The sequence below is a fragment of the Ranitomeya imitator genome, chromosome 1, assembly GCF_032444005.1.
Source record: "Ranitomeya imitator isolate aRanImi1 chromosome 1, aRanImi1.pri, whole genome shotgun sequence".
Taxonomy (NCBI): Eukaryota; Metazoa; Chordata; class Amphibia; order Anura; family Dendrobatidae; genus Ranitomeya; species Ranitomeya imitator.
This window is the reverse complement of record NC_091282.1, coordinates 350,921,680-350,946,020: the sequence shown is the minus strand read 5'-3', so window position 1 is coordinate 350,946,020 and position 24,341 is coordinate 350,921,680. Positions and strand designations below refer to the sequence as shown.

At 44.2% G+C, this 24,341-nt stretch overlaps 1 protein-coding gene across 2 annotated transcripts in view; it reads left to right on the top strand.

Moving 5' to 3' along the window:
* Window positions 1–1,991: 1,991 nt before the first annotated feature.
* Window positions 1,992–24,341, top strand: part of INPP5J (inositol polyphosphate-5-phosphatase J) — a 115,622-nt gene continuing 93,272 nt past the window's right edge. Inside the window, exon 1 of one of the 2 annotated variants that reach the window (XM_069760236.1) lies at window positions 1,992–2,347. In XM_069760236.1, coding sequence (XP_069616337.1) covers window positions 2,291–2,347 — 57 coding nt within the window. In that variant the 5' untranslated portion in view covers window positions 1,992–2,290. The remainder of the gene's footprint in view (window positions 2,348–24,341) is intronic. The other variant, XM_069760238.1, reaches the window with a different exon arrangement.

The following is a 24,341-nucleotide window of genomic DNA, read 5'->3' as shown; positions in this document are numbered from 1 at the left end:
AAATCCCAAAGTCATTCGTTTCTAACAGAGCATTCAAGAACCACGATGCTGGGACCATGAGGTTCTCAATGGTCAGACCCCCAGCAAATCAGCAAATTTTCACCTATTCGATGGAAAGGTGAGAACGTACAAAGATCACACAACTGCTTTAAATGTCCCAGCCTCTGTTTCCTGCTTGATTGACTGTTTGGATGTGCAGCCTGAACTGTGCCCTCTACCAAAGCTGCAAGCAGTGGTCGCTTTGCCTCCGCAGCAGACAAGCAGTGCTAGGGGCACTGAAGCTGCCCGAATCAGGAGACTACAGTGCCCTCCTGCCACTTTGAGCAATGCTTACAAGCTCTTTACGCAACAGCTTGTAAGCACCAGGATAGCCGAAGACTAGGGATGGGCGGACCGGTGGAAGTTTGGGTCCTGGTACATTAACAGTACCTGAACTTTTACCAGAACCCAAACCCCATTGAAAATACGGTTACCCGAACTGGTATGAAAAGAAAAAAAAATGTCTCTCTTTTTTCTCCTCCCGCACCACCACGGACTTACCCAAACACTGCATCAGATTTCAGCAGTCCGTGTTCGGTGTCCAGGCCAGAACAGTCACTGTCCGTTATGAACGCCGAACATTTCTGGTCATGTTTGCCCATCTCTACCAAAGACAAGCTGAGTGCTGCTCCCAGTAAACATGCATGGAGCGATGATCAACCACAGCTCGCTCCCCTGTTCTCGGGATTGTTAGAGGCCATGGCGATCAGACCACCGATGATTGGAAAGGTATCGCCTATCGCTTGAGAAAACCCACTAAAAGTCTTTTTTTTTTTTGGAGGGACTCAATACTTTTGACCCAAATTACTCTGCTCCTTTCATTTATCTGCTATTATTTAATATCTTCTATTACTCTAGTCTATTGCTTCCTATCTCCACATTACACCAGTTTTTATTTCAAAATTAAATATTTCTAATTCAGACTATTTTGTTCTTGTGTTTAATTGAAATGATAAAGATATAAATGAAAAGTCGGCACAGAGAACAGCTGACTCCCAGACCGGGGGCGGCAGAATGCAGCCGCCAGGAGAGACACTGCGGACCGCCACATTAGGCGGCCCAACTGCACCCCCTGCTGGCTGCGCCCGGGAATCATGCCCCAGCTGCCCCTTCCCCCTAGATACGCCACTGGCCATCTGACAATTCTGGCAAATGCCTGAAGGGCCTGTCTGGTCATGGGCCGCCTTGTCTGCTAAGTTGTTAAAAGAATCGATGTTCTCAAGACTCCCATGCTGTTAAGAGTTGTGATGGAGCACAAAGTCGCTGACTCCGTCACTTACCCCAGCAGCCACGGGAATCATTAGAAATATCGGTCTTGTAGTAAATCTTCCTTTCCTCCCTCCAGGGTAATATTCGTGATATATCCCACCTGGTGCTTGGGGACGGGGACAGCATGGGCCTGTGCGATTTCAAATGCCAGGGCTGAATTTCAGTCCCAGTCCGTTCCTGGATAGCATTCGGACCAATGTAGTACTATGGGGCAGATCTGTGAATATGTTCTACCGGATCGATCTGTGGAAAACATTGCAGCATGCTGTGAGTGGCTGTGGAATTCAGATCTATGGTTGTGTGTGAAACCTCGGACTGCACTCAGATATTATCCGGCCACAGACAATGAAGAAGATGGAGGAATTACGTTCTCCATCGTCTCCACACTTGCGCTCTTCTTACATGCGAGAGAATCGGATCACAATAAGATGAGGCTTGGTAAACCTGATCAGAGTCATTAGCGCAAATGGTGGGGAAGACTGTGACCTGGGGTGCTAATGGGTCACAGGATAAGGGGCACCAAACACCTGCGCTGCACACTGACATCCCACCCACAGTGCAAATGGCCATGTGACCAGTGAAAGTGCCAGCTGTGTGCCACACCTGCCAGGCACTCACCAGGACAGTATAGGGGTAATGGGTGAGCCCGGGCACTGAATGCAGCAGCTCCTGCCGGTTTCTCTTCCTGTACTGCCAGGCTCCACCCCTGCTGCTGGCTGGGTGGCATTTACCGGGCAAGGTAACTCCGGCCGCTCCTGGCAGACCCCCGCACCCCTGAGGGGGCACCGTGCCTCTATAGGATGAGTGACTCATTAATAGCTGTGACTAGAGGACATTGTTATCAGGGACACGTTATTACACCGGGTGGCGCCTCCGGCCATGACAACAACCCGCCTGTCCCTTTAACGTGCTCCTGCAGGTTGGTGCCCTGACGTCACCTGCAGCTGAGGAGGAGGAGGAGGACGGCATCTGCTGAGCAGCGATGGCAGAGCACGGGGACCGCGGGAGGACGCACAGGGCGCAGGATGCGGGCTCACAGGTAACAGGACCGGAATGTGAGGGCGCGGGACCGTGCAGCCTCCTGCTGTGGGCGCTCACGGGAGCGGACAGACGGGGATGGCGGGCTCCATGCATGCACTGACCTTGTGCCGGCGCGGTGACCCCGGTGCACTGCCAGAATTAACCCTTCCTGCTGCTGAGACTCTTCTGTTCTCTACAATCACAATGTCACCCCCTCCCTTGTTTAGTGTGCCAGTCAGAAAAATGCACAGAAAGCTCATGGTGTATTTTTAGCCCCATTACTATCTGTAGAGGACAATGTGACTCAGATAAGGGGAGTAGTAGTACACTGCTCTTATGTATATAGCCTCTGATAGGGGAGTAGTACACTGCTCTTATGTATATGTCCTCTGATAGGGGGAGTAGTACACTGCTCTTATGTATATGTCCTCTGATAGGGGGAGTAGTACACTGCTCTTATGTATATGTCCTCTGATAGGGGGAGTAGTACACTGCTCTTATGTATATGTCCTCTGATAGGGGGAGTAGTACACTGCTCTTATGTATATGTCCTCTGATAGGGGAGTAGTACACTGCTCTTATGTATATGTCCTCTGATAGGGGGAGTAGTACATTGCTCTTATGTATATGTCCTCTGATAGGGGAGTAGTACACTGCTCTTATGTATATGTCCTCTGATAGGGGAGTAGTACACTGCTCTTATGTATATAGCCTCTGATAGGGGAGTAGTACACTGCTCTTATGTATATGTCCTCTGATAGGGGGAGTAGTACACTGCTCTTATGTATATAGCCTCTGATAGGGGAGTAGTACACTGCTCTTATGTATATGTCCTCTGATAGGGGGAGTAGTACACTGCTCTTATGTATATGTCCTCTGATAGGGGAGTAGTACACTGCTCTTATGTATATGTCCTCTGATAGGGGAGTAGTACACTGCTCTTATGTATATAGCCTCTGATAGGGGGAGTAGTACACTGCTCTTATGTATATAGCCTCTGATAGGGGAGTAGTACATTGCTCTTATGTATATGTCCTCTGATAGGGGGAGTAGTACACTGCTCTTATGTATATGTCCTCTGATAGGGGAGTAGTACACTGCTCTTATGTATATGTCCTCTGATAGGGGAGTAGTACACTGCTCTTATGTATATGTCCTCTGATAGGGGAGTAGTACACTGCTCTTATGTATATGTCCTCTGATAGGGGGAGTAGTACACTGCTCTTATGTATATGTCCTCTGATAGGGGAGTAGTACACTGCTCTTATGTATATAGCCTCTGATAGGGGAGTAGTACACTGCTCTTATGTATATAGCCTCTGATAGGGGAGTAGTACACTGCTCTTATGTATATGTCCTCTGATAGGAGGAGTAGTACACTGCTCTTATGTATATAGCCTCTGATAGGGGAGTAGTACACTGCTCTTATGTATATGTCCTCTGATAGGGGGAGTAGTACACTGCTCTTATGTATATGTCCTCTGATAGGGGGAGTAGTACATTGCTCTTATGTATATAGCCTCTGATAGGGGAGTAGTACACTGCTCTTATGTATATGTCCTCTGATAGGAGGAGTAGTACACTGCTCTTATGTATATAGCCTCTGATAGGGGAGTAGTACACTGCTCTTATGTATATGTCCTCTGATAGGGGAGTAGTACACTGCTCTTATGTATATGTCCTCTGATAGGGGGAGTAGTACATTGCTCTTATGTATATAGCCTCTGATAGGGGAGTAGTACACTGCTCTTATGTATATGTCCTCTGATAGGGGGAGTAGTACACTGCTCTTATGTATATGTCCTCTGATAGGGGAGTAGTACACTGCTCTTATGTATATGTCCTCTGATAGGGGAGTAGTACACTGCTCTTATGTATATGTCCTCTGATAGGGGAGTAGTACACTGCTCTTATGTATATGTCCTCTGATAGGGGGAGTAGTACACTGCTCTTATGTATATGTCCTCTGATAGGGGAGTAGTACACTGCTCTTATGTATATAGCCTCTGATAGGGGGAGTAGTACACTGCTCTTATGTATATAGCCTCTGATAGGGGAGTAGTACACTGCTCTTATGTATATGTCCTCTGATAGGGGAGTAGTACACTGCTCTTATGTATATAGCCTCTGATAGGGGAGTAGTACACTGCTCTTATGTATATAGCCTCTGATAGGGGAGTAGTACACTGCTCTTATGTATATAGCCTCTGATAGGGGAGTAGTACACTGCTCTTATGTATATGTCCTCTGATAGGGGGAGTAGTACACTGCTCTTATGTATATGTCCTCTGATAGGGGGAGTAGTACACTGCTCTTATGTATATGTCCTCTGATAGGGGAGTAGTACACTGCTCTTATGTATATGTCCTCTGATAGGGGAGTAGTACACTGCTCTTATGTATATAGCCTCTGATAGGGGAGTAGTACACTGCTCTTATGTATATAGCCTCTGATAGGGGAGTAGTACACTGCTCTTATGTATATGTCCTCTGATAGGGGGAGTAGTACACTGCTCTTATGTATATGTCCTCTGATAGGGGAGTAGTACACTGCTCTTATGTATATGTCCTCTGATAGGGGAGTAGTACACTGCTCTTATGTATATGTCCTCTGATAGGGGGAGTAGTACACTGCTCTTATGTATATAGCCTCTGATAGGGGAGTAGTACACTGCTCTTATGTATATAGCCTCTGATAGGGGAGTAGTACACTGCTCTTATGTATATGTCCTCTGATAGGGGAGTAGTACACTGCTCTTATGTATATAGCCTCTGATAGGGGAGTAGTACACTGCTCTTATGTATATGTCCTCTGATAGGGGAGTAGTACACTGCTCTAATGTATATAGCCTCTGATAGGGGGAGTAGTACACTGCTCTTATGTATATAGCCTCTGATAGGGGAGTAGTACACTGCTCTTATGTATATGTCCTCTGATAGGGGGAGTAGTACACTGCTCTTATGTATATAGCCTCTGATAGGGGGAGTAGTACACTGCTCTTATCTATATAGCCTCTGATAGGGGGAGTAGTACACTGCTCTTATGTATATAGCCTCTGATAGGGGGAGTAGTACACTGCTCTTATGTATATGTCCTCTGATAGGGGGAGTAGTACACTGCTCTTATGTATATAGCCTCTGATAGGGGGAGTAGTACACTGCTCTTATGTATATGTCCTCTGATAGGGGGAGTAGTACACTGCTCTTATGTATATGTCCTCTGATAGGGGGAGTAGTACACTGCTCTTATGTATATGTCCTCTGATAGGAGGAGTAGTACACTGCTCTTATGTATATGCCCTCTGATAGGGGGAGTAGTACACTGCTCTTATGTATATGTCCTCTGATAGGGGGAGTAGTACACTGCTCTTATGTATATAGCCTCTGATAGGGGGAGTAGTACACTGCTCTTATGTATATGTCCTCTGATAGGGGGAGTAGTACACTGCTCTTATGTATATGTCCTCTGATAGGGGGAGTAGTACACTGCTCTTATGTATATGTCCTCTGATAGGAGGAGTAGTACACTGCTCTTATGTATATGCCCTCTGATAGGGGGAGTAGTACACTGCTCTTATGTATATGTCCTCTGATAGGGGGAGTAGTAGTACACTGCTCTTATGTATATGTCCTCTGATAGGGGGAGTAGTACACTGCTCTTATGTATATGTCCTCTGATAGGGGGAGTAGTACACTGCTCTTATGTATATGCCCTCTGATAGGGGGAGTAGTACACTGCTCCTATGTATATGTCCTCTGATAGGAGGAGTAGTACACTGCTCTTATGTATATGTCCTCTGATAGGGGAGTAGTACACTGTTCTTATGTATATGTCCTCTGATAGGGGGAGTAGTACACTGCTCTTATCTATATGTCCTCTGATAGGGGAGTAGTACACTGCTCTTATGTATATAGCCTCTGATAGGGGAGTAGTACACTGCTCTTATGTATATAGCCTCTGATAGGGGAGTAGTACACTGCTCTTATGTATATGTCCTCTGATAGGGGGAGTAGTACACTGCTCTTATGTATATGTCCTCTGATAGGGGAGTAGTACACTGCTCTTATGTATATGTCCTCTGATAGGGGAGTAGTACACTGCTCTTATGTATATAGCCTCTGATAGGGGAGTAGTACACTGCTCTTATGTATATGTCCTCTGATAGGGGAGTAGTACACTGCTCTTATGTATATGTCCTCTGATAGGGGAGTAGTACACTGCTCTTATGTATATGTCCTCTGATAGGGGAGTAGTACACTGCTCTTATGTATATGTCCTCTGATAGGGGGAGTAGTACACTGCTCTTATGTATATAGCCTCTGATAGGGGAGTAGTACACTGCTCTTATGTATATAGCCTCTGATAGGGGAGTAGTACACTGCTCTTATGTATATGTCCTCTGATAGGGGGAGTAGTACACTGCTCTTATGTATATAGCCTCTGATAGGGGAGTAGTACACTGCTCTTATGTATATGTCCTCTGATAGGGGGAGTAGTACACTGCTCTTATGTATATATCCTCTGATAGGGGGAGTAGTACACTGCTCTTATGTATATAGCCTCTGATAGGGGAGTAGTACACTGCTCTTATGTATATGTCCTCTGATAGGGGGAGTAGTACACTGCTCTTATGTATATAGCCTCTGATAGGGGGAGTAGTACACTGCTCTTATCTATATAGCCTCTGATAGGGGGAGTAGTACACTGCTCTTATGTATATAGCCTCTGATAGGGGGAGTAGTACACTGCTCTTATGTATATGTCCTCTGATAGGGGGAGTAGTACACTGCTCTTATGTATATAGCCTCTGATAGGGGGAGTAGTACACTGCTCTTATGTATATGTCCTCTGATAGGGGGAGTAGTACACTGCTCTTATGTATATGTCCTCTGATAGGGGGAGTAGTACACTGCTCTTATGTATATGTCCTCTGATAGGAGGAGTAGTACACTGCTCTTATGTATATGCCCTCTGATAGGGGGAGTAGTACACTGCTCTTATGTATATGTCCTCTGATAGGGGGAGTAGTACACTGCTCTTATGTATATAGCCTCTGATAGGGGGAGTAGTACACTGCTCTTATGTATATGTCCTCTGATAGGGGGAGTAGTACACTGCTCTTATGTATATGTCCTCTGATAGGGGGAGTAGTACACTGCTCTTATGTATATGTCCTCTGATAGGAGGAGTAGTACACTGCTCTTATGTATATGCCCTCTGATAGGGGGAGTAGTACACTGCTCTTATGTATATGTCCTCTGATAGGGGGAGTAGTAGTACACTGCTCTTATGTATATGTCCTCTGATAGGGGGAGTAGTACACTGCTCTTATGTATATGTCCTCTGATAGGGGGAGTAGTACACTGCTCTTATGTATATGCCCTCTGATAGGGGGAGTAGTACACTGCTCCTATGTATATGTCCTCTGATAGGAGGAGTAGTACACTGCTCTTATGTATATGTCCTCTGATAGGGGAGTAGTACACTGCTCTTATGTATATGTCCTCTGATAGGGGAGTAGTACACTGCTCTTATGTATATGTCCTCTGATAGTGGGAGTAGTAGTACACTGCTCTTATGTATATGTCCTCTGATAGGGGGAGTAGTACACTGCTCTTATGTATATGTCCTCTGATAGGGGGAGTAGTACACTGCTCTTATGTATATGTCCTCTGATAGGGGAGTAGTACACTGCTCTTATGTATATAGCCTCTGATAGGGGGAGTAGTACATTGCTCTTATGTATATGTCCTCTGATAGGGGAGTAGTACACTGCTCTTATGTATATGCCCTCTGATAGGGGGAGTAGTACACTGCTCCTATGTATATGTCCTCTGATAGGAGGAGTAGTACACTGCTCTTATGTATATGTCCTCTGATAGGGGAGTAGTACACTGCTCTTATGTATATGTCCTCTGATAGGGGAGTAGTACACTGCTCTTATGTATATAGCCTCTGATAGGAGGAGTAGTACACTGCTCTTATGTATATGTCCTCTGATAGGGGAGTAGTACACTGCTCTTATGTATATGTCCTCTGATAGGGGGAGTAGTACACTGCTCTTATGTATATGTCCTCTGATAGGGGAGTAGTACACTGCTCTTATGTATATGTCCTCTGATAGGGGAGTAGTACACTGCTCTTATGTATATAGCCTCTGATACGGGGAGTAGTACACTGCTCTTATGTATATGTCCTCTGATAGGGGAGTAGTACACTGCTCTTATCTATATGTCCTCTGATAGGGGAGTAGTACACTGCTCTTATGTATATGTCCTCTGATAGGGGAGTAGTACACTGCTCTTATCTATATGTCCTCTGATAGGGGAGTAGTACACTGCTCTTATGTATATGTCCTCTGATAGGGGGAGTAGTACACTGCTCTTATCTATATGTCCTCTGATAGGGGAGTAGTACACTGCTCTTATGTATATAGCCTCTGATAGGGGAGTAGTACACTGCTCTTATGTATATAGCCTCTGATAGGGGAGTAGTACACTGCTCTTATGTATATGTCCTCTGATAGGGGGAGTAGTACACTGCTCTTATGTATATGTCCTCTGATAGGGGAGTAGTACACTGCTCTTATGTATATGTCCTCTGATAGGGGAGTAGTACACTGCTCTTATGTATATAGCCTCTGATAGGGGAGTAGTACACTGCTCTTATGTATATAGCCTCTGATAGGGGAGTAGTACACTGCTCTTATGTATATGTCCTCTGATAGGGGGAGTAGTACACTGCTCTTATGTATATGTCCTCTGATAGGGGAGTAGTACACTGCTCTTATGTATATGTCCTCTGATAGGGGAGTAGTACACTGCTCTTATGTATATGTCCTCTGATAGGGGGAGTAGTACACTGCTCTTATGTATATAGCCTCTGATAGGGGAGTAGTACACTGCTCTTATGTATATAGCCTCTGATAGGGGAGTAGTACACTGCTCTTATGTATATGTCCTCTGATAGGGGAGTAGTACACTGCTCTTATGTATATAGCCTCTGATAGGGGAGTAGTACACTGCTCTTATGTATATGTCCTCTGATAGGGGAATAGTACACTGCTCTTATCTATATGTCCTCTGATAGGGGAGTAGTACACTGCTCTTATGTATATGTCCTCTGATAGGGGAGTAGTACACTGCTCTTATCTATATGTCCTCTGATAGGGGAGTAGTACACTGCTCTTATGTATATGTCCTCTGATAGGGGGAGTAGTACACTGCTCTTATCTATATGTCCTCTGATAGGGGAGTAGTACACTGCTCTTATGTATATAGCCTCTGATAGGGGAGTAGTACACTGCTCTTATGTATATAGCCTCTGATAGGGGAGTAGTACACTGCTCTTATGTATATGTCCTCTGATAGGGGGAGTAGTACACTGCTCTTATGTATATGTCCTCTGATAGGGGAGTAGTACACTGCTCTTATGTATATGTCCTCTGATAGGGGAGTAGTACACTGCTCTTATGTATATAGCCTCTGATAGGGGAGTAGTACACTGCTCTTATGTATATAGCCTCTGATAGGGGAGTAGTACACTGCTCTTATGTATATGTCCTCTGATAGGGGGAGTAGTACACTGCTCTTATGTATATGTCCTCTGATAGGGGAGTAGTACACTGCTCTTATGTATATGTCCTCTGATAGGGGAGTAGTACACTGCTCTTATGTATATGTCCTCTGATAGGGGGAGTAGTACACTGCTCTTATGTATATAGCCTCTGATAGGGGAGTAGTACACTGCTCTTATGTATATAGCCTCTGATAGGGGAGTAGTACACTGCTCTTATGTATATTATTATTATTATTATTATTTATTATTATAGCGCCATTTATTCCATGGCGCTTTACATGTGAGGAGGGGTATACATAATAAAACAAGTACAATAATCTTGAAAAATACAAGTCACAACTGGTACAGGAGGAGAGAGGACCCTGCCCGCGAGGGCTCACAATCTACAAGGGATGGGTGAGGATACAGTAGGTGAGGGTAGAGCTGGCCGTGCAGCGGTTTGGTCAATCGGTGGTTACTGCAGGTTGTAGGCTTGTCGGAAGAGGTGGGTCTTCAGGTTCTTTTTGAAGGTTTCGATGGTAGGCGAGAGTCTGATATGTTGTGGTAGAGCATTCCAGAGTAGGGGGGATGCACGAGAGAAATCTTGTATGCGATTGTGGGAAGAGGAGATAATAGGGGAGTAGAGAAGGAGATCTTGTGAGGATCGGAGGTTGCGTGCAGGAAAGTACCGGGAGACGAGGTCACAGATGTATGGAGGAGACAGGTTGTGGATGGCTTTATATGTCATGGTTAGGCTTTTGTACTGGAGTCTCTGGGTGATGGGGAGCCAGTGCAGGGATTGACAGAGGGGAGAGGCCGGGGAATAGCGGGGGGACAGGTGGATTAGTCGGGCAGCAGAGTTTAGAATAGATTGGAGGGGTGCAAGAGTGTTAGAGGGGAGGCCACAGAGCAGGAGGTTACAGTAGTCAAGGCGGGAGATGATGAGGGCATGGACTAGGGTTTTTGCAGATTCTTGGTTTAGGAATGTGCGGATCCGTGAAATATTTTTGAGTTGGAGGCGGCAGGAAGTGGAAAGGGTTTGGATATGTGGTTTAAAGGAGAGATCAGTGTCCTCTGATGTATATGTCCTCTGATAGGGGAGTAGTACACTGCTCTTATGTATATGTCCTCTGATAGGGGAGTAGTACACTGCTCTTATGTATATGTCCTCTGATAGGGGAGTAGTACACTGCTCTTATGTATATAGCCTCTGATAGGGGAGTAGTACACTGCTCTTATGTATATAGCCTCTGATAGGGGAGTAGTACACTGCTCTTATGTATATGTCCTCTGATAGGGGAGTAGTACACTGCTCTTATGTATATAGCCTCTGATAGGGGAGTAGTACACTGCTCTTATGTATATGTCCTCTGATAGGGGAGTAGTACACTGCTCTAATGTATATAGCCTCTGATAGGGGGAGTAGTACACTGCTCTTATGTATATAGCCTCTGATAGGGGAGTAGTACACTGCTCTTATGTATATGTCCTCTGATAGGGGGAGTAGTACACTGCTCTTATGTATATAGCCTCTGATAGGGGGAGTAGTACACTGCTCTTATCTATATAGCCTCTGATAGGGGGAGTAGTACACTGCTCTTATGTATATAGCCTCTGATAGGGGGAGTAGTACACTGCTCTTATGTATATGTCCTCTGATAGGGGGAGTAGTACACTGCTCTTATGTATATAGCCTCTGATAGGGGGAGTAGTACACTGCTCTTATGTATATGTCCTCTGATAGGGGGAGTAGTACACTGCTCTTATGTGTATGTCCTCTGATAAGGGGAGTAGTACACTGCTCTTATGTATATGTCCTCTGATAGGAGGAGTAGTACACTGCTCTTATGTATATGCCCTCTGATAGGGGGAGTAGTACACTGCTCTTATGTATATGTCCTCTGATAGGGGGAGTAGTACACTGCTCTTATGTATATAGCCTCTGATAGGGGGAGTAGTACACTGCTCTTATGTATATGTCCTCTGATAGGGGGAGTAGTACACTGCTCTTATGTATATGTCCTCTGATAGGAGGAGTAGTACACTGCTCTTATGTATATGCCCTCTGATAGGGGGAGTAGTACACTGCTCTTATGTATATGTCCTCTGATAGGGGGAGTAGTAGTACACTGCTCTTATGTATATGTCCTCTGATAGGGGGAGTAGTACACTGCTCTTATGTATATGTCCTCTGATAGGGGGAGTAGTACACTGCTCTTATGTATATGCCCTCTGATAGGGGGAGTAGTACACTGCTCCTATGTATATGTCCTCTGATAGGAGGAGTAGTACACTGCTCTTATGTATATGTCCTCTGATAGGGGAGTAGTACACTGCTCTTATGTATATGTCCTCTGATAGGGGGAGTAGTACACTGCTCTTATCTATATGTCCTCTGATAGGGGAGTAGTACACTGCTCTTATGTATATAGCCTCTGATAGGGGAGTAGTACACTGCTCTTATGTATATGTCCTCTGATAGGGGGAGTAGTACACTGCTCTTATGTATATAGCCTCTGATAGGGGAGTAGTACACTGCTCTTATGTATATGTCCTCTGATAGGGGGAGTAGTACACTGCTCTTATGTATATGTCCTCTGATAGGGGAGTAGTACACTGCTCTTATGTATATGTCCTCTGATAGGGGAGTAGTACACTGCTCTTATGTATATAGCCTCTGATAGGGGAGTAGTACACTGCTCTTATGTATATAGCCTCTGATAGGGGAGTAGTACACTGCTCTTATGTATATGTCCTCTGATAGGGGGAGTAGTACACTGCTCTTATGTATATGTCCTCTGATAGGGGAGTAGTACACTGCTCTTATGTATATGTCCTCTGATAGGGGAGTAGTACACTGCTCTTATGTATATGTCCTCTGATAGGGGGAGTAGTACACTGCTCTTATGTATATAGCCTCTGATAGGGGAGTAGTACACTGCTCTTATGTATATAGCCTCTGATAGGGGAGTAGTACACTGCTCTTATGTATATGTCCTCTGATAGGGGAGTAGTACACTGCTCTTATGTATATAGCCTCTGATAGGGGAGTAGTACACTGCTCTTATGTATATGTCCTCTGATAGGGGAGTAGTACACTGCTCTAATGTATATAGCCTCTGATAGGGGGAGTAGTACACTGCTCTTATGTATATAGCCTCTGATAGGGGAGTAGTACACTGCTCTTATGTATATGTCCTCTGATAGGGGGAGTAGTACACTGCTCTTATGTATATAGCCTCTGATAGGGGGAGTAGTACACTGCTCTTATGTATATAGCCTCTGATAGGGGGAGTAGTACACTGCTCTTATGTATATGTCCTCTGATAGGGGGAGTAGTACACTGCTCTTATGTATATAGCCTCTGATAGGGGGAGTAGTACACTGCTCTTATGTATATGCCCTCTGATAGGGGGAGTAGTACACTGCTCTTATGTATATGTCCTCTGATAGGAGGAGTAGTACACTGCTCTTATGTATATGCCCTCTGATAGGGGGAGTAGTACACTGCTCTTATGTATATGTCCTCTGATAGGGGGAGTAGTAGTACACTGCTCTTATGTATATGTCCTCTGATAGGGGGAGTAGTACACTGCTCTTATGTATATGTCCTCTGATAGGGGGAGTAGTACACTGCTCTTATGTATATGCCCTCTGATAGGGGGAGTAGTACACTGCTCCTATGTATATGTCCTCTGATAGGAGGAGTAGTACACTGCTCTTATGTATATGTCCTCTGATAGGGGAGTAGTACACTGCTCTTATGTATATGTCCTCTGATAGGGGGAGTAGTACACTGCTCTTATCTATATGTCCTCTGATAGGGGAGTAGTACACTGCTCTTATGTATATAGCCTCCGATAGGGGAGTAGTACACTGCTCTTATGTATATAGCCTCTGATAGGGGAGTAGTACACTGCTCTTATGTATATGTCCTCTGATAGGGGGAGTAGTACACTGCTCTTATGTATATGTCCTCTGATAGGGGAGTAGTACACTGCTCTTATGTATATGTCCTCTGATAGGGGAGTAGTACACTGCTCTTATGTATATAGCCTCTGATAGGGGAGTAGTACACTGCTCTTATGTATATAGCCTCTGATAGGGGAGTAGTACACTGCTCTTATGTATATATCCTCTGATAGGGGGAGTAGTACACTGCTCTTATGTATATGTCCTCTGATAGGGGAGTAGTACACTGCTCTTATGTATATGTCCTCTGATAGGGGAGTAGTACACTGCTCTTATGTATATGTCCTCTGATAGGGGGAGTAGTACACTGCTCTTATGTATATAGCCTCTGATAGGGGAGTAGTACACTGCTCTTATGTATATAGCCTCTGATAGGGGAGTAGTACACTGCTCTTATGTATATGTCCTCTGATAGGGGAGTAGTACACTGCTCTTATGTATATAGCCTCTGATAGGGGAGTAGTACACTGCTCTTATGTATATGTCCTCTGATAGGGGAGTAGTACACTGCTCTAATGTATATAGCCTCTGATAGGGGGAGTAGTACACTGCTCTTATGTATATAGCCTCTGATAGGGGAGTAGTACACTGCTCTTATGTATATGTCCTCTGATAGGGGGAGTAGTACACTGCTCTTATGTATATAGCCTCTGATAGGGGGAGTAGTACACTGCTCTTATCTATATAGCCTCTGATAGGGGGAGTAGTACACTGCTCTTATGTATATAGCCTCTGATAGGGGGAGTAGTACACTGCTCTTATGTATATGTCCTCTGATAGGGGGAGTAGTACACTGCTCTTATGTATATAGCCTCTGATAGGGGGAGTAGTACACTGCTCTTATGTATATGTCCTCTGATAGGGGGAGTAGTACACTGCTCTTATGTATATGTCCTCTGATAGGGGGAGTAGTACACTGCTCTTATGTATATGTCCTCTGATAGGAGGAGTAGTACACTGCTCTTATGTATATGCCCTCTGATAGGGGGAGTAGTACACTGCTCTTATGTATATGTCCTCTGATAGGGGGAGTAGTACACTGCTCTTATGTATATAGCCTCTGATAGGGGGAGTAGTACACTGCTCTTATGTATATGTCCTCTGATAGGGGGAGTAGTACACTGCTCTTATGTATATGTCCTCTGATAGGGGGAGTAGTACACTGCTCTTATGTATATGTCCTCTGATAGGAGGAGTAGTACACTGCTCTTATGTATATGCCCTCTGATAGGGGGAGTAGTACACTGCTCTTATGTATATGTCCTCTGATAGGGGGAGTAGTAGTACACTGCTCTTATGTATATGTCCTCTGATAGGGGGAGTAGTACACTGCTCTTATGTATATGTCCTCTGATAGGGGGAGTAGTACACTGCTCTTATGTATATGCCCTCTGATAGGGGGAGTAGTACACTGCTCCTATGTATATGTCCTCTGATAGGAGGAGTAGTACACTGCTCTTATGTATATGTCCTCTGATAGGGGAGTAGTACACTGCTCTTATGTATATGTCCTCTGATAGGGGGAGTAGTACATTGCTCTTATGTATATGTCCTCTGATAGGAGGAGTAGTACACTGCTCTTATGTATATGTCCTCTGATAGGGGAGTAGTACACTGCTCTTATGTATATGTCCTCTGATAGTGGGAGTAGTAGTACACTGCTCTTATGTATATGTCCTCTGATAGGGGAGTAGTACACTGCTCTTATGTATATGTCCTCTGATAGGGGGAGTAGTACACTGCTCTTATGTATATGTCCTCTGATAGGGGAGTAGTACACTGCTCTTATGTATATAGCCTCTGATAGGGGGAGTAGTACATTGCTCTTATGTATATGTCCTCTGATAGGGGAGTAGTACACTGCTCTTATGTATATGCCCTCTGATAGGGGGAGTAGTACACTGCTCCTATGTATATGTCCTCTGATAGGAGGAGTAGTACACTGCTCTTATGTATATGTCCTCTGATAGGGGAGTAGTACACTGCTCTTATGTATATGTCCTCTGATAGGGGAGTAGTACACTGCTCTTATGTATATAGCCTCTGATAGGAGGAGTAGTACACTGCTCTTATGTATATGTCCTCTGATAGGGGAGTAGTACACTGCTCTTATGTATATGTCCTCTGATAGGGGGAGTAGTACACTGCTCTTATGTATATGTCCTCTGATAGGGGAGTAGTACACTGCTCTTATGTATATAGCCTCTGATAGGGGAGTAGTACATTGCTCTTATGTATATGTCCTCTGATAGGGGGAGTAGTACATTGCTCTTATGTATATGTCCTCTGATAGGGGAGTAGTACATTGCTCTTATGTATATGTCCTCTGATAGGGGAGTAGTACACTGCTCTTATGTATATAGCCTCTGATAGGGGGAGTAGTACATTGCTCTTATGTATATGTCCTCTGATAGGGGGAGTAGTACATTGCTCTTATGTATATGTCCTCTGATAGGGGAGTAGTACACTGCTCTTATGTATATGTCCTCTGATAGGGGAGTAGTACACTGCTCTTATGTATATAGCCTCTGATAGGGGGAGTAGTAGTACACTGCTCTTATGTATATAGCCTCTGATAGGGGGAGTAGTACACTGCTCTTATGTATATGTCCTCTGATAGGGGAGTAGTACACTGCTCTTATGTATATGTCCTCTGATAGGGGGAGTAGTACACTGCTCTTATGTATATGTCCTCTGATAGGGGGAGTAGTACATTGCTCTTATGTATATGTCCTCTGATAGGGGAGTAGTACATTGCTCTTATGTATATAGCCTCTGATAGGGGGAGTAGTACACTGCTCTTATGTATATGTCCTCTGATAGGGGGAGTAGTACACTGCTCTTATGTATATGTCCTCTGATAGGGGAGTAGTACACTGCTCTTATGTATATGCCCTCTGATAGGGGGAGTAGTACACTGCTCTTATGTATATAGCCTCTGATAGGAGGAGTAGTACACTGCTCTTATGTATATGTCCTCTGATAGGGGGAGTAGTACACTGCTCTTATGTATATGTCCTCTGATAGGGGGAGTAGTACACTGCTCTTATGTATATGTCCTCTGATAGGGGGAGTAGTACACTGCTCTTATGTATATGTCCTCTGATAGGGGAGTAGTAGTACACTGCTCTTATGTAGATGTCCTCTGATAGGGGAGTAGTACACTGCTCTTATGTATATGTCCTCTGATAGGGGAGTAGTAGTACACTGCTCTTATGTATATGTCCTCTGATAGGGGGAGTAGTACATTGCTCTTATGTATATGTCCTCTGATAGGGGAGTAGTACATTGCTCTTATGTATATAGCCTCTGATAGGGGGAGTAGTACACTGCTCTTATGTATATGTCCTCTGATAGGGGAGTAGTACACTGCTCTTATGTATATGTCCTCTGATAGGGGGAGTAGTACACTGCTCTTATGTATATGTCCTCTGATAGGGGGAGTAGTACACTGCTCTTATGTATATGTCCTCTGATAGGGGAGTAGTAGTACACTGCTCTTATGTATATGTCCTCTGATAGGGGAGTAGTAGTACACTGTTCTTATGTATATGTCCTCTGTTAGGGGAGTAGTACACCTCTCTATGTATATAGCCTCTGATAGGGGGAGTAGTACACTGCTCTTATGTATATGTCCTCTGATAGGGGGAGTAGTACACCTCTGTATGTATATAGCCTCTGATAGGGAGAGTAGTACACCTCTCTTAAGTATATGCCCTTATGACCTCTGATAGTGGGAAGTAGTAGTACACTGCTCTTATGTATATGTCCTCTGATAGGGAGAGTAGTACACCTCTCTTATGTATATACCCTCTGATAGTGGGAAATAGTAGTACACTGCTCTTACCTATATGTCCTCTGACAGGGAAAGTAGTACACCTCTCTGTATGTAGCTTCTGATAGGGAGAGTAGTACACCTCTCTTATGTATATACCCTCTGATAGGGAGAGTAGTACACCTCTCTTATGTATATACCCTCTGATAGTGGGAAATAGTAGTACACTGCTCTTATGTATATGTGCTCTGATAGGGGGAGTAGTACACTGCTCTTATGTATATGTCCTCTGATAGGGGGAGTAGTACACTGCTCTTATGTATATGTCCTCTGATAGGGGAGTAGTAGTACACTGCTCTTATGTAGATGTCCTCTGATAGGGGAGTAGTACACTGCTCTTATGTATATGTCCTCTGATAGGGGAGTAGTAGTACACTGCTCTTATGTATATGTCCTCTGATAGGGGGAGTAGTACATTGCTCTTATGTATATGTCCTCTGATAGGGGAGTAGTACATTGCTCTTATGTATATAGCCTCTGATAGGGGGAGTAGTACACTGCTCTTATGTATATGTCCTCTGATAGGGGAGTAGTACACTGCTCTTATGTATATGTCCTCTGATAGGGGGAGTAGTACACTGCTCTTATGTATATGTCCTCTGATAGGGGGAGTAGTACACTGCTCTTATGTATATAGCCTCTGATAGGGGGAGTAGTACACTGCTCTTATGTATATGTCCTCTGATAGGGGGAGTAGTACACTGCTCTTATGTATATAGCCTCTGATAGGGGGAGTAGTACACTGCTCTTATGTATATGTCCTCTGATAGGGGGAGTAGTAGTACACTGCTCTTATGTATATGTCCTCTGATAGGGGGAGTAGTACACTGCTCTTATGTATATGTCCTCTGATAGGGGGAGTAGTACACTGCTCTTATGTATATGCCCTCTGATAGGGGGAGTAGTACACTGCTCTTATGTATATAGCCTCTGATAGGGGAGTAGTACATTGCTCTTATGTATATGTCCTCTGATAGGGGGAGTAGTACATTGCTCTTATGTATATGTCCTCTGATAGGGGAGTAGTACATTGCTCTTATGTATATGTCCTCTGATAGGGGAGTAGTACACTGCTCTTATGTATATAGCCTCTGATAGGGGGAGTAGTACATTGCTCTTATGTATATGTCCTCTGATAGGGGGAGTAGTACATTGCTCTTATGTATATGTCCTCTGATAGGGGAGTAGTACACTGCTCTTATGTATATGTCCTCTGATAGGGGAGTAGTACACTGCTCTTATGTATATAGCCTCTGATAGGGGGAGTAGTAGTACACTGCTCTTATGTATATAGCCTCTGATAGGGGGAGTAGTACACTGCTCTTATGTATATGTCCTCTGATAGGGGAGTAGTACACTGCTCTTATGTATATGTCCTCTGATAGGGGGAGTAGTACACTGCTCTTATGTATATGTCCTCTGATAGGGGGAGTAGTACATTGCTCTTATGTATATGTCCTCTGATAGGGGAGTAGTACATTGCTCTTATGTATATAGCCTCTGATAGGGGGAGTAGTACACTGCTCTTATGTATATGTCCTCTGATAGGGGGAGTAGTACACTGCTCTTATGTATATGTCCTCTGATAGGGGAGTAGTACACTGCTCTTATGTATATGCCCTCTGATAGGGGGAGTAGTACACTGCTCTTATGTATATAGCCTCTGATAGGAGGAGTAGTACACTGCTCTTATGTATATGTCCTCTGATAGGGGGAGTAGTACACTGCTCTTATGTATATGTCCTCTGATAGGGGGAGTAGTACACTGCTCTTATGTATATGTCCTCTGATAGGGGGAGTAGTACACTGCTCTTATGTATATGTCCTCTGATAGGGGAGTAGTAGTACACTGCTCTTATGTAGATGTCCTCTGATAGGGGAGTAGTACACTGCTCTTATGTATATGTCCTCTGATAGGGGAGTAGTAGTACACTGCTCTTATGTATATGTCCTCTGATAGGGGGAGTAGTACATTGCTCTTATGTATATGTCCTCTGATAGGGGAGTAGTACATTGCTCTTATGTATATAGCCTCTGATAGGGGGAGTAGTACACTGCTCTTATGTATATGTCCTCTGATAGGGGAGTAGTACACTGCTCTTATGTATATGTCCTCTGATAGGGGGAGTAGTACACTGCTCTTATGTATATGTCCTCTGATAGGGGGAGTAGTACACTGCTCTTATGTATATGTCCTCTGATAGGGGAGTAGTAGTACACTGCTCTTATGTATATGTCCTCTGATAGGGGAGTAGTAGTACACTGTTCTTATGTATATGTCCTCTGTTAGGGGAGTAGTACACCTCTCTATGTATATAGCCTCTGATAGGGGGAGTAGTACACTGCTCTTATGTATATGTCCTCTGATAGGGGGAGTAGTACACCTCTGTATGTATATAGCCTCTGATAGGGAGAGTAGTACACCTCTCTTAAGTATATGCCCTTATGACCTCTGATAGTGGGAAGTAGTAGTACACTGCTCTTATGTATATGTCCTCTGATAGGGAGAGTAGTACACCTCTCTTATGTATATACCCTCTGATAGTGGGAAATAGTAGTACACTGCTCTTACCTATATGTCCTCTGACAGGGAAAGTAGTACACCTCTCTGTATGTAGCTTCTGATAGGGAGAGTAGTACACCTCTCTTATGTATATACCCTCTGATAGGGAGAGTAGTACACCTCTCTTATGTATATACCCTCTGATAGTGGGAAATAGTAGTACACTGCTCTTATGTATATGTGCTCTGATAGGGGGAGTAGTACACTGCTCTTATGTATATGTCCTCTGATAGGGGGAGTAGTACACTGCTCTTATGTATATGTCCTCTGATAGGGGAGTAGTAGTACACTGCTCTTATGTAGATGTCCTCTGATAGGGGAGTAGTACACTGCTCTTATGTATATGTCCTCTGATAGGGGAGTAGTAGTACACTGCTCTTATGTATATGTCCTCTGATAGGGGGAGTAGTACATTGCTCTTATGTATATGTCCTCTGATAGGGGAGTAGTACATTGCTCTTATGTATATAGCCTCTGATAGGGGGAGTAGTACACTGCTCTTATGTATATGTCCTCTGATAGGGGAGTAGTACACTGCTCTTATGTATATGTCCTCTGATAGGGGGAGTAGTACACTGCTCTTATGTATATGTCCTCTGATAGGGGGAGTAGTACACTGCTCTTATGTATATAGCCTCTGATAGGGGGAGTAGTACACTGCTCTTATGTATATGTCCTCTGATAGGGGGAGTAGTACACTGCTCTTATGTATATAGCCTCTGATAGGGGGAGTAGTACACTGCTCTTATGTATATGTCCTCTGATAGGGGGAGTAGTACACTGCTCTTATGTATATGTCCTCTGATAGGGGGAGTAGTACACTGCTCTTATGTATATGTCCTCTGATAGGAGGAGTAGTACACTGCTCTTATGTATATGCCCTCTGATAGGGGGAGTAGTACACTGCTCTTATGTATATGTCCTCTGATAGGGGGAGTAGTACACTGCTCTTATGTATATAGCCTCTGATAGGGGGAGTAGTACACTGCTCTTATGTATATGTCCTCTGATAGGGGGAGTAGTACACTGCTCTTATGTATATGTCCTCTGATAGGAGGAGTAGTACACTGCTCTTATGTATATGCCCTCTGATAGGGGGAGTAGTACACTGCTCTTATGTATATGTCCTCTGATAGGGGGAGTAGTAGTACACTGCTCTTATGTATATGTCCTCTGATAGGGGGAGTAGTACACTGCTCTTATGTATATGTCCTCTGATAGGGGGAGTAGTACACTGCTCTTATGTATATGCCCTCTGATAGGGGGAGTAGTACACTGCTCCTATGTATATGTCCTCTGATAGGAGGAGTAGTACACTGCTCTTATGTATATGTCCTCTGATAGGGGAGTAGTACACTGCTCTTATGTATATGTCCTCTGATAGGGGGAGTAGTACACTGCTCTTATCTATATGTCCTCTGATAGGGGAGTAGTACACTGCTCTTATGTATATAGCCTCTGATAGGGGAGTAGTACACTGCTCTTATGTATATAGCCTCTGATAGGGGAGTAGTACACTGCTCTTATGTATATGTCCTCTGATAGGGGGAGTAGTACACTGCTCTTATGTATATGTCCTCTGATAGGGGAGTAGTACACTGCTCTTATGTATATGTCCTCTGATAGGGGAGTAGTACACTGCTCTTATGTATATAGCCTCTGATAGGGGAGTAGTACACTGCTCTTATGTATATAGCCTCTGATAGGGGAGTAGTACACTGCTCTTATGTATATGTCCTCTGATAGGGGGAGTAGTACACTGCTCTTATGTATATGTCCTCTGATAGGGGAGTAGTACACTGCTCTTATGTATATGTCCTCTGATAGGGGAGTAGTACACTGCTCTTATGTATATGTCCTCTGATAGGGGGAGTAGTACACTGCTCTTATGTATATAGCCTCTGATAGGGGAGTAGTACACTGCTCTTATGTATATAGCCTCTGATAGGGGGAGTAGTACATTGCTCTTATGTATATAGCCTCTGATAGGGGAGTAGTACACTGCTCTTATGTATATAGCCTCTGATAGGGGAGTAGTACACTGCTCTTATGTATATGTCCTCTGATAGGGGAGTAGTACACTGCTCTTATGTATATAGCCTCTGATAGGGGAGTAGTACACTGCTCTTATGTATATGTCCTCTGATAGGGGAGTAGTACACTGCTCTAATGTATATAGCCTCTGATAGGGGGAGTAGTACACTGCTCTTATGTATATAGCCTCTGATAGGGGAGTAGTACACTGCTCTTATGTATATGTCCTCTGATAGGGGGAGTAGTACACTGCTCTTATGTATATAGCCTCTGATAGGGGGAGTAGTACACTGCTCTTATCTATATAGCCTCTGATAGGGGGAGTAGTACACTGCTCTTATGTATATAGCCTCTGATAGGGGGAGTAGTACACTGCTCTTATGTATATGTCCTCTGATAGGGGGAGTAGTACACTGCTCTTATGTATATAGCCTCTGATAGGGGGAGTAGTACACTGCTCTTATGTATATGCCCTCTGATAGGGGGAGTAGTACACTGCTCTTATGTATATGTCCTCTGATAGGAGGAGTAGTACACTGCTCTTATGTATATGCCCTCTGATAGGGGGAGTAGTACACTGCTCTTATGTATATGTCCTCTGATAGGGGGAGTAGTAGTACACTGCTCTTATGTATATGTCCTCTGATAGGGGGAGTAGTACACTGCTCTTATGTATATGTCCTCTGATAGGGGGAGTAGTACACTGCTCTTATGTATATGCCCTCTGATAGGGGGAGTAGTACACTGCTCCTATGTATATGTCCTCTGATAGGAGGAGTAGTACACTGCTCTTATGTATATGTCCTCTGATAGGGGAGTAGTACACTGCTCTTATGTATATGTCCTCTGATAGGGGGAGTAGTACACTGCTCTTATCTATATGTCCTCTGATAGGGGAGTAGTACACTGCTCTTATGTATATAGCCTCCGATAGGGGAGTAGTACACTGCTCTTATGTATATAGCCTCTGATAGGGGAGTAGTACACTGCTCTTATGTATATGTCCTCTGATAGGGGGAGTAGTACACTGCTCTTATGTATATGTCCTCTGATAGGGGAGTAGTACACTGCTCTTATGTATATGTCCTCTGATAGGGGAGTAGTACACTGCTCTTATGTATATAGCCTCTGATAGGGGAGTAGTACACTGCTCTTATGTATATAGCCTCTGATAGGGGAGTAGTACACTGCTCTTATGTATATATCCTCTGATAGGGGGAGTAGTACACTGCTCTTATGTATATGTCCTCTGATAGGGGAGTAGTACACTGCTCTTATGTATATGTCCTCTGATAGGGGAGTAGTACACTGCTCTTATGTATATGTCCTCTGATAGGGGGAGTAGTACACTGCTCTTATGTATATAGCCTCTGATAGGGGAGTAGTACACTGCTCTTATGTATATAGCCTCTGATAGGGGAGTAGTACACTGCTCTTATGTATATGTCCTCTGATAGGGGAGTAGTACACTGCTCTTATGTATATAGCCTCTGATAGGGGAGTAGTACACTGCTCTTATGTATATAGCCTCTGATAGGGGAGTAGTACACTGCTCTTATGTATATGTCCTCTGATAGGGGAGTAGTACACTGCTCTAATGTATATAGCCTCTGATAGGGGGAGTAGTACACTGCTCTTATGTATATAGCCTCTGATAGGGGAGTAGTACACTGCTCTTATGTATATGTCCTCTGATAGGGGGAGTAGTACACTGCTCTTATGTATATAGCCTCTGATAGGGGGAGTAGTACACTGCTCTTATCTATATAGCCTCTGATAGGGGGAGTAGTACACTGCTCTTATGTATATAGCCTCTGATAGGGGGAGTAGTACACTGCTCTTATGTATATGTCCTCTGATAGGGGGAGTAGTACACTGCTCTTATGTATATAGCCTCTGATAGGGGGAGTAGTACACTGCTCTTATGTATATGCCCTCTGATAGGGGGAGTAGTACACTGCTCTTATGTATATGTCCTCTGATAGGAGGAGTAGTACACTGCTCTTATGTATATGCCCTCTGATAGGGGGAGTAGTACACTGCTCTTATGTA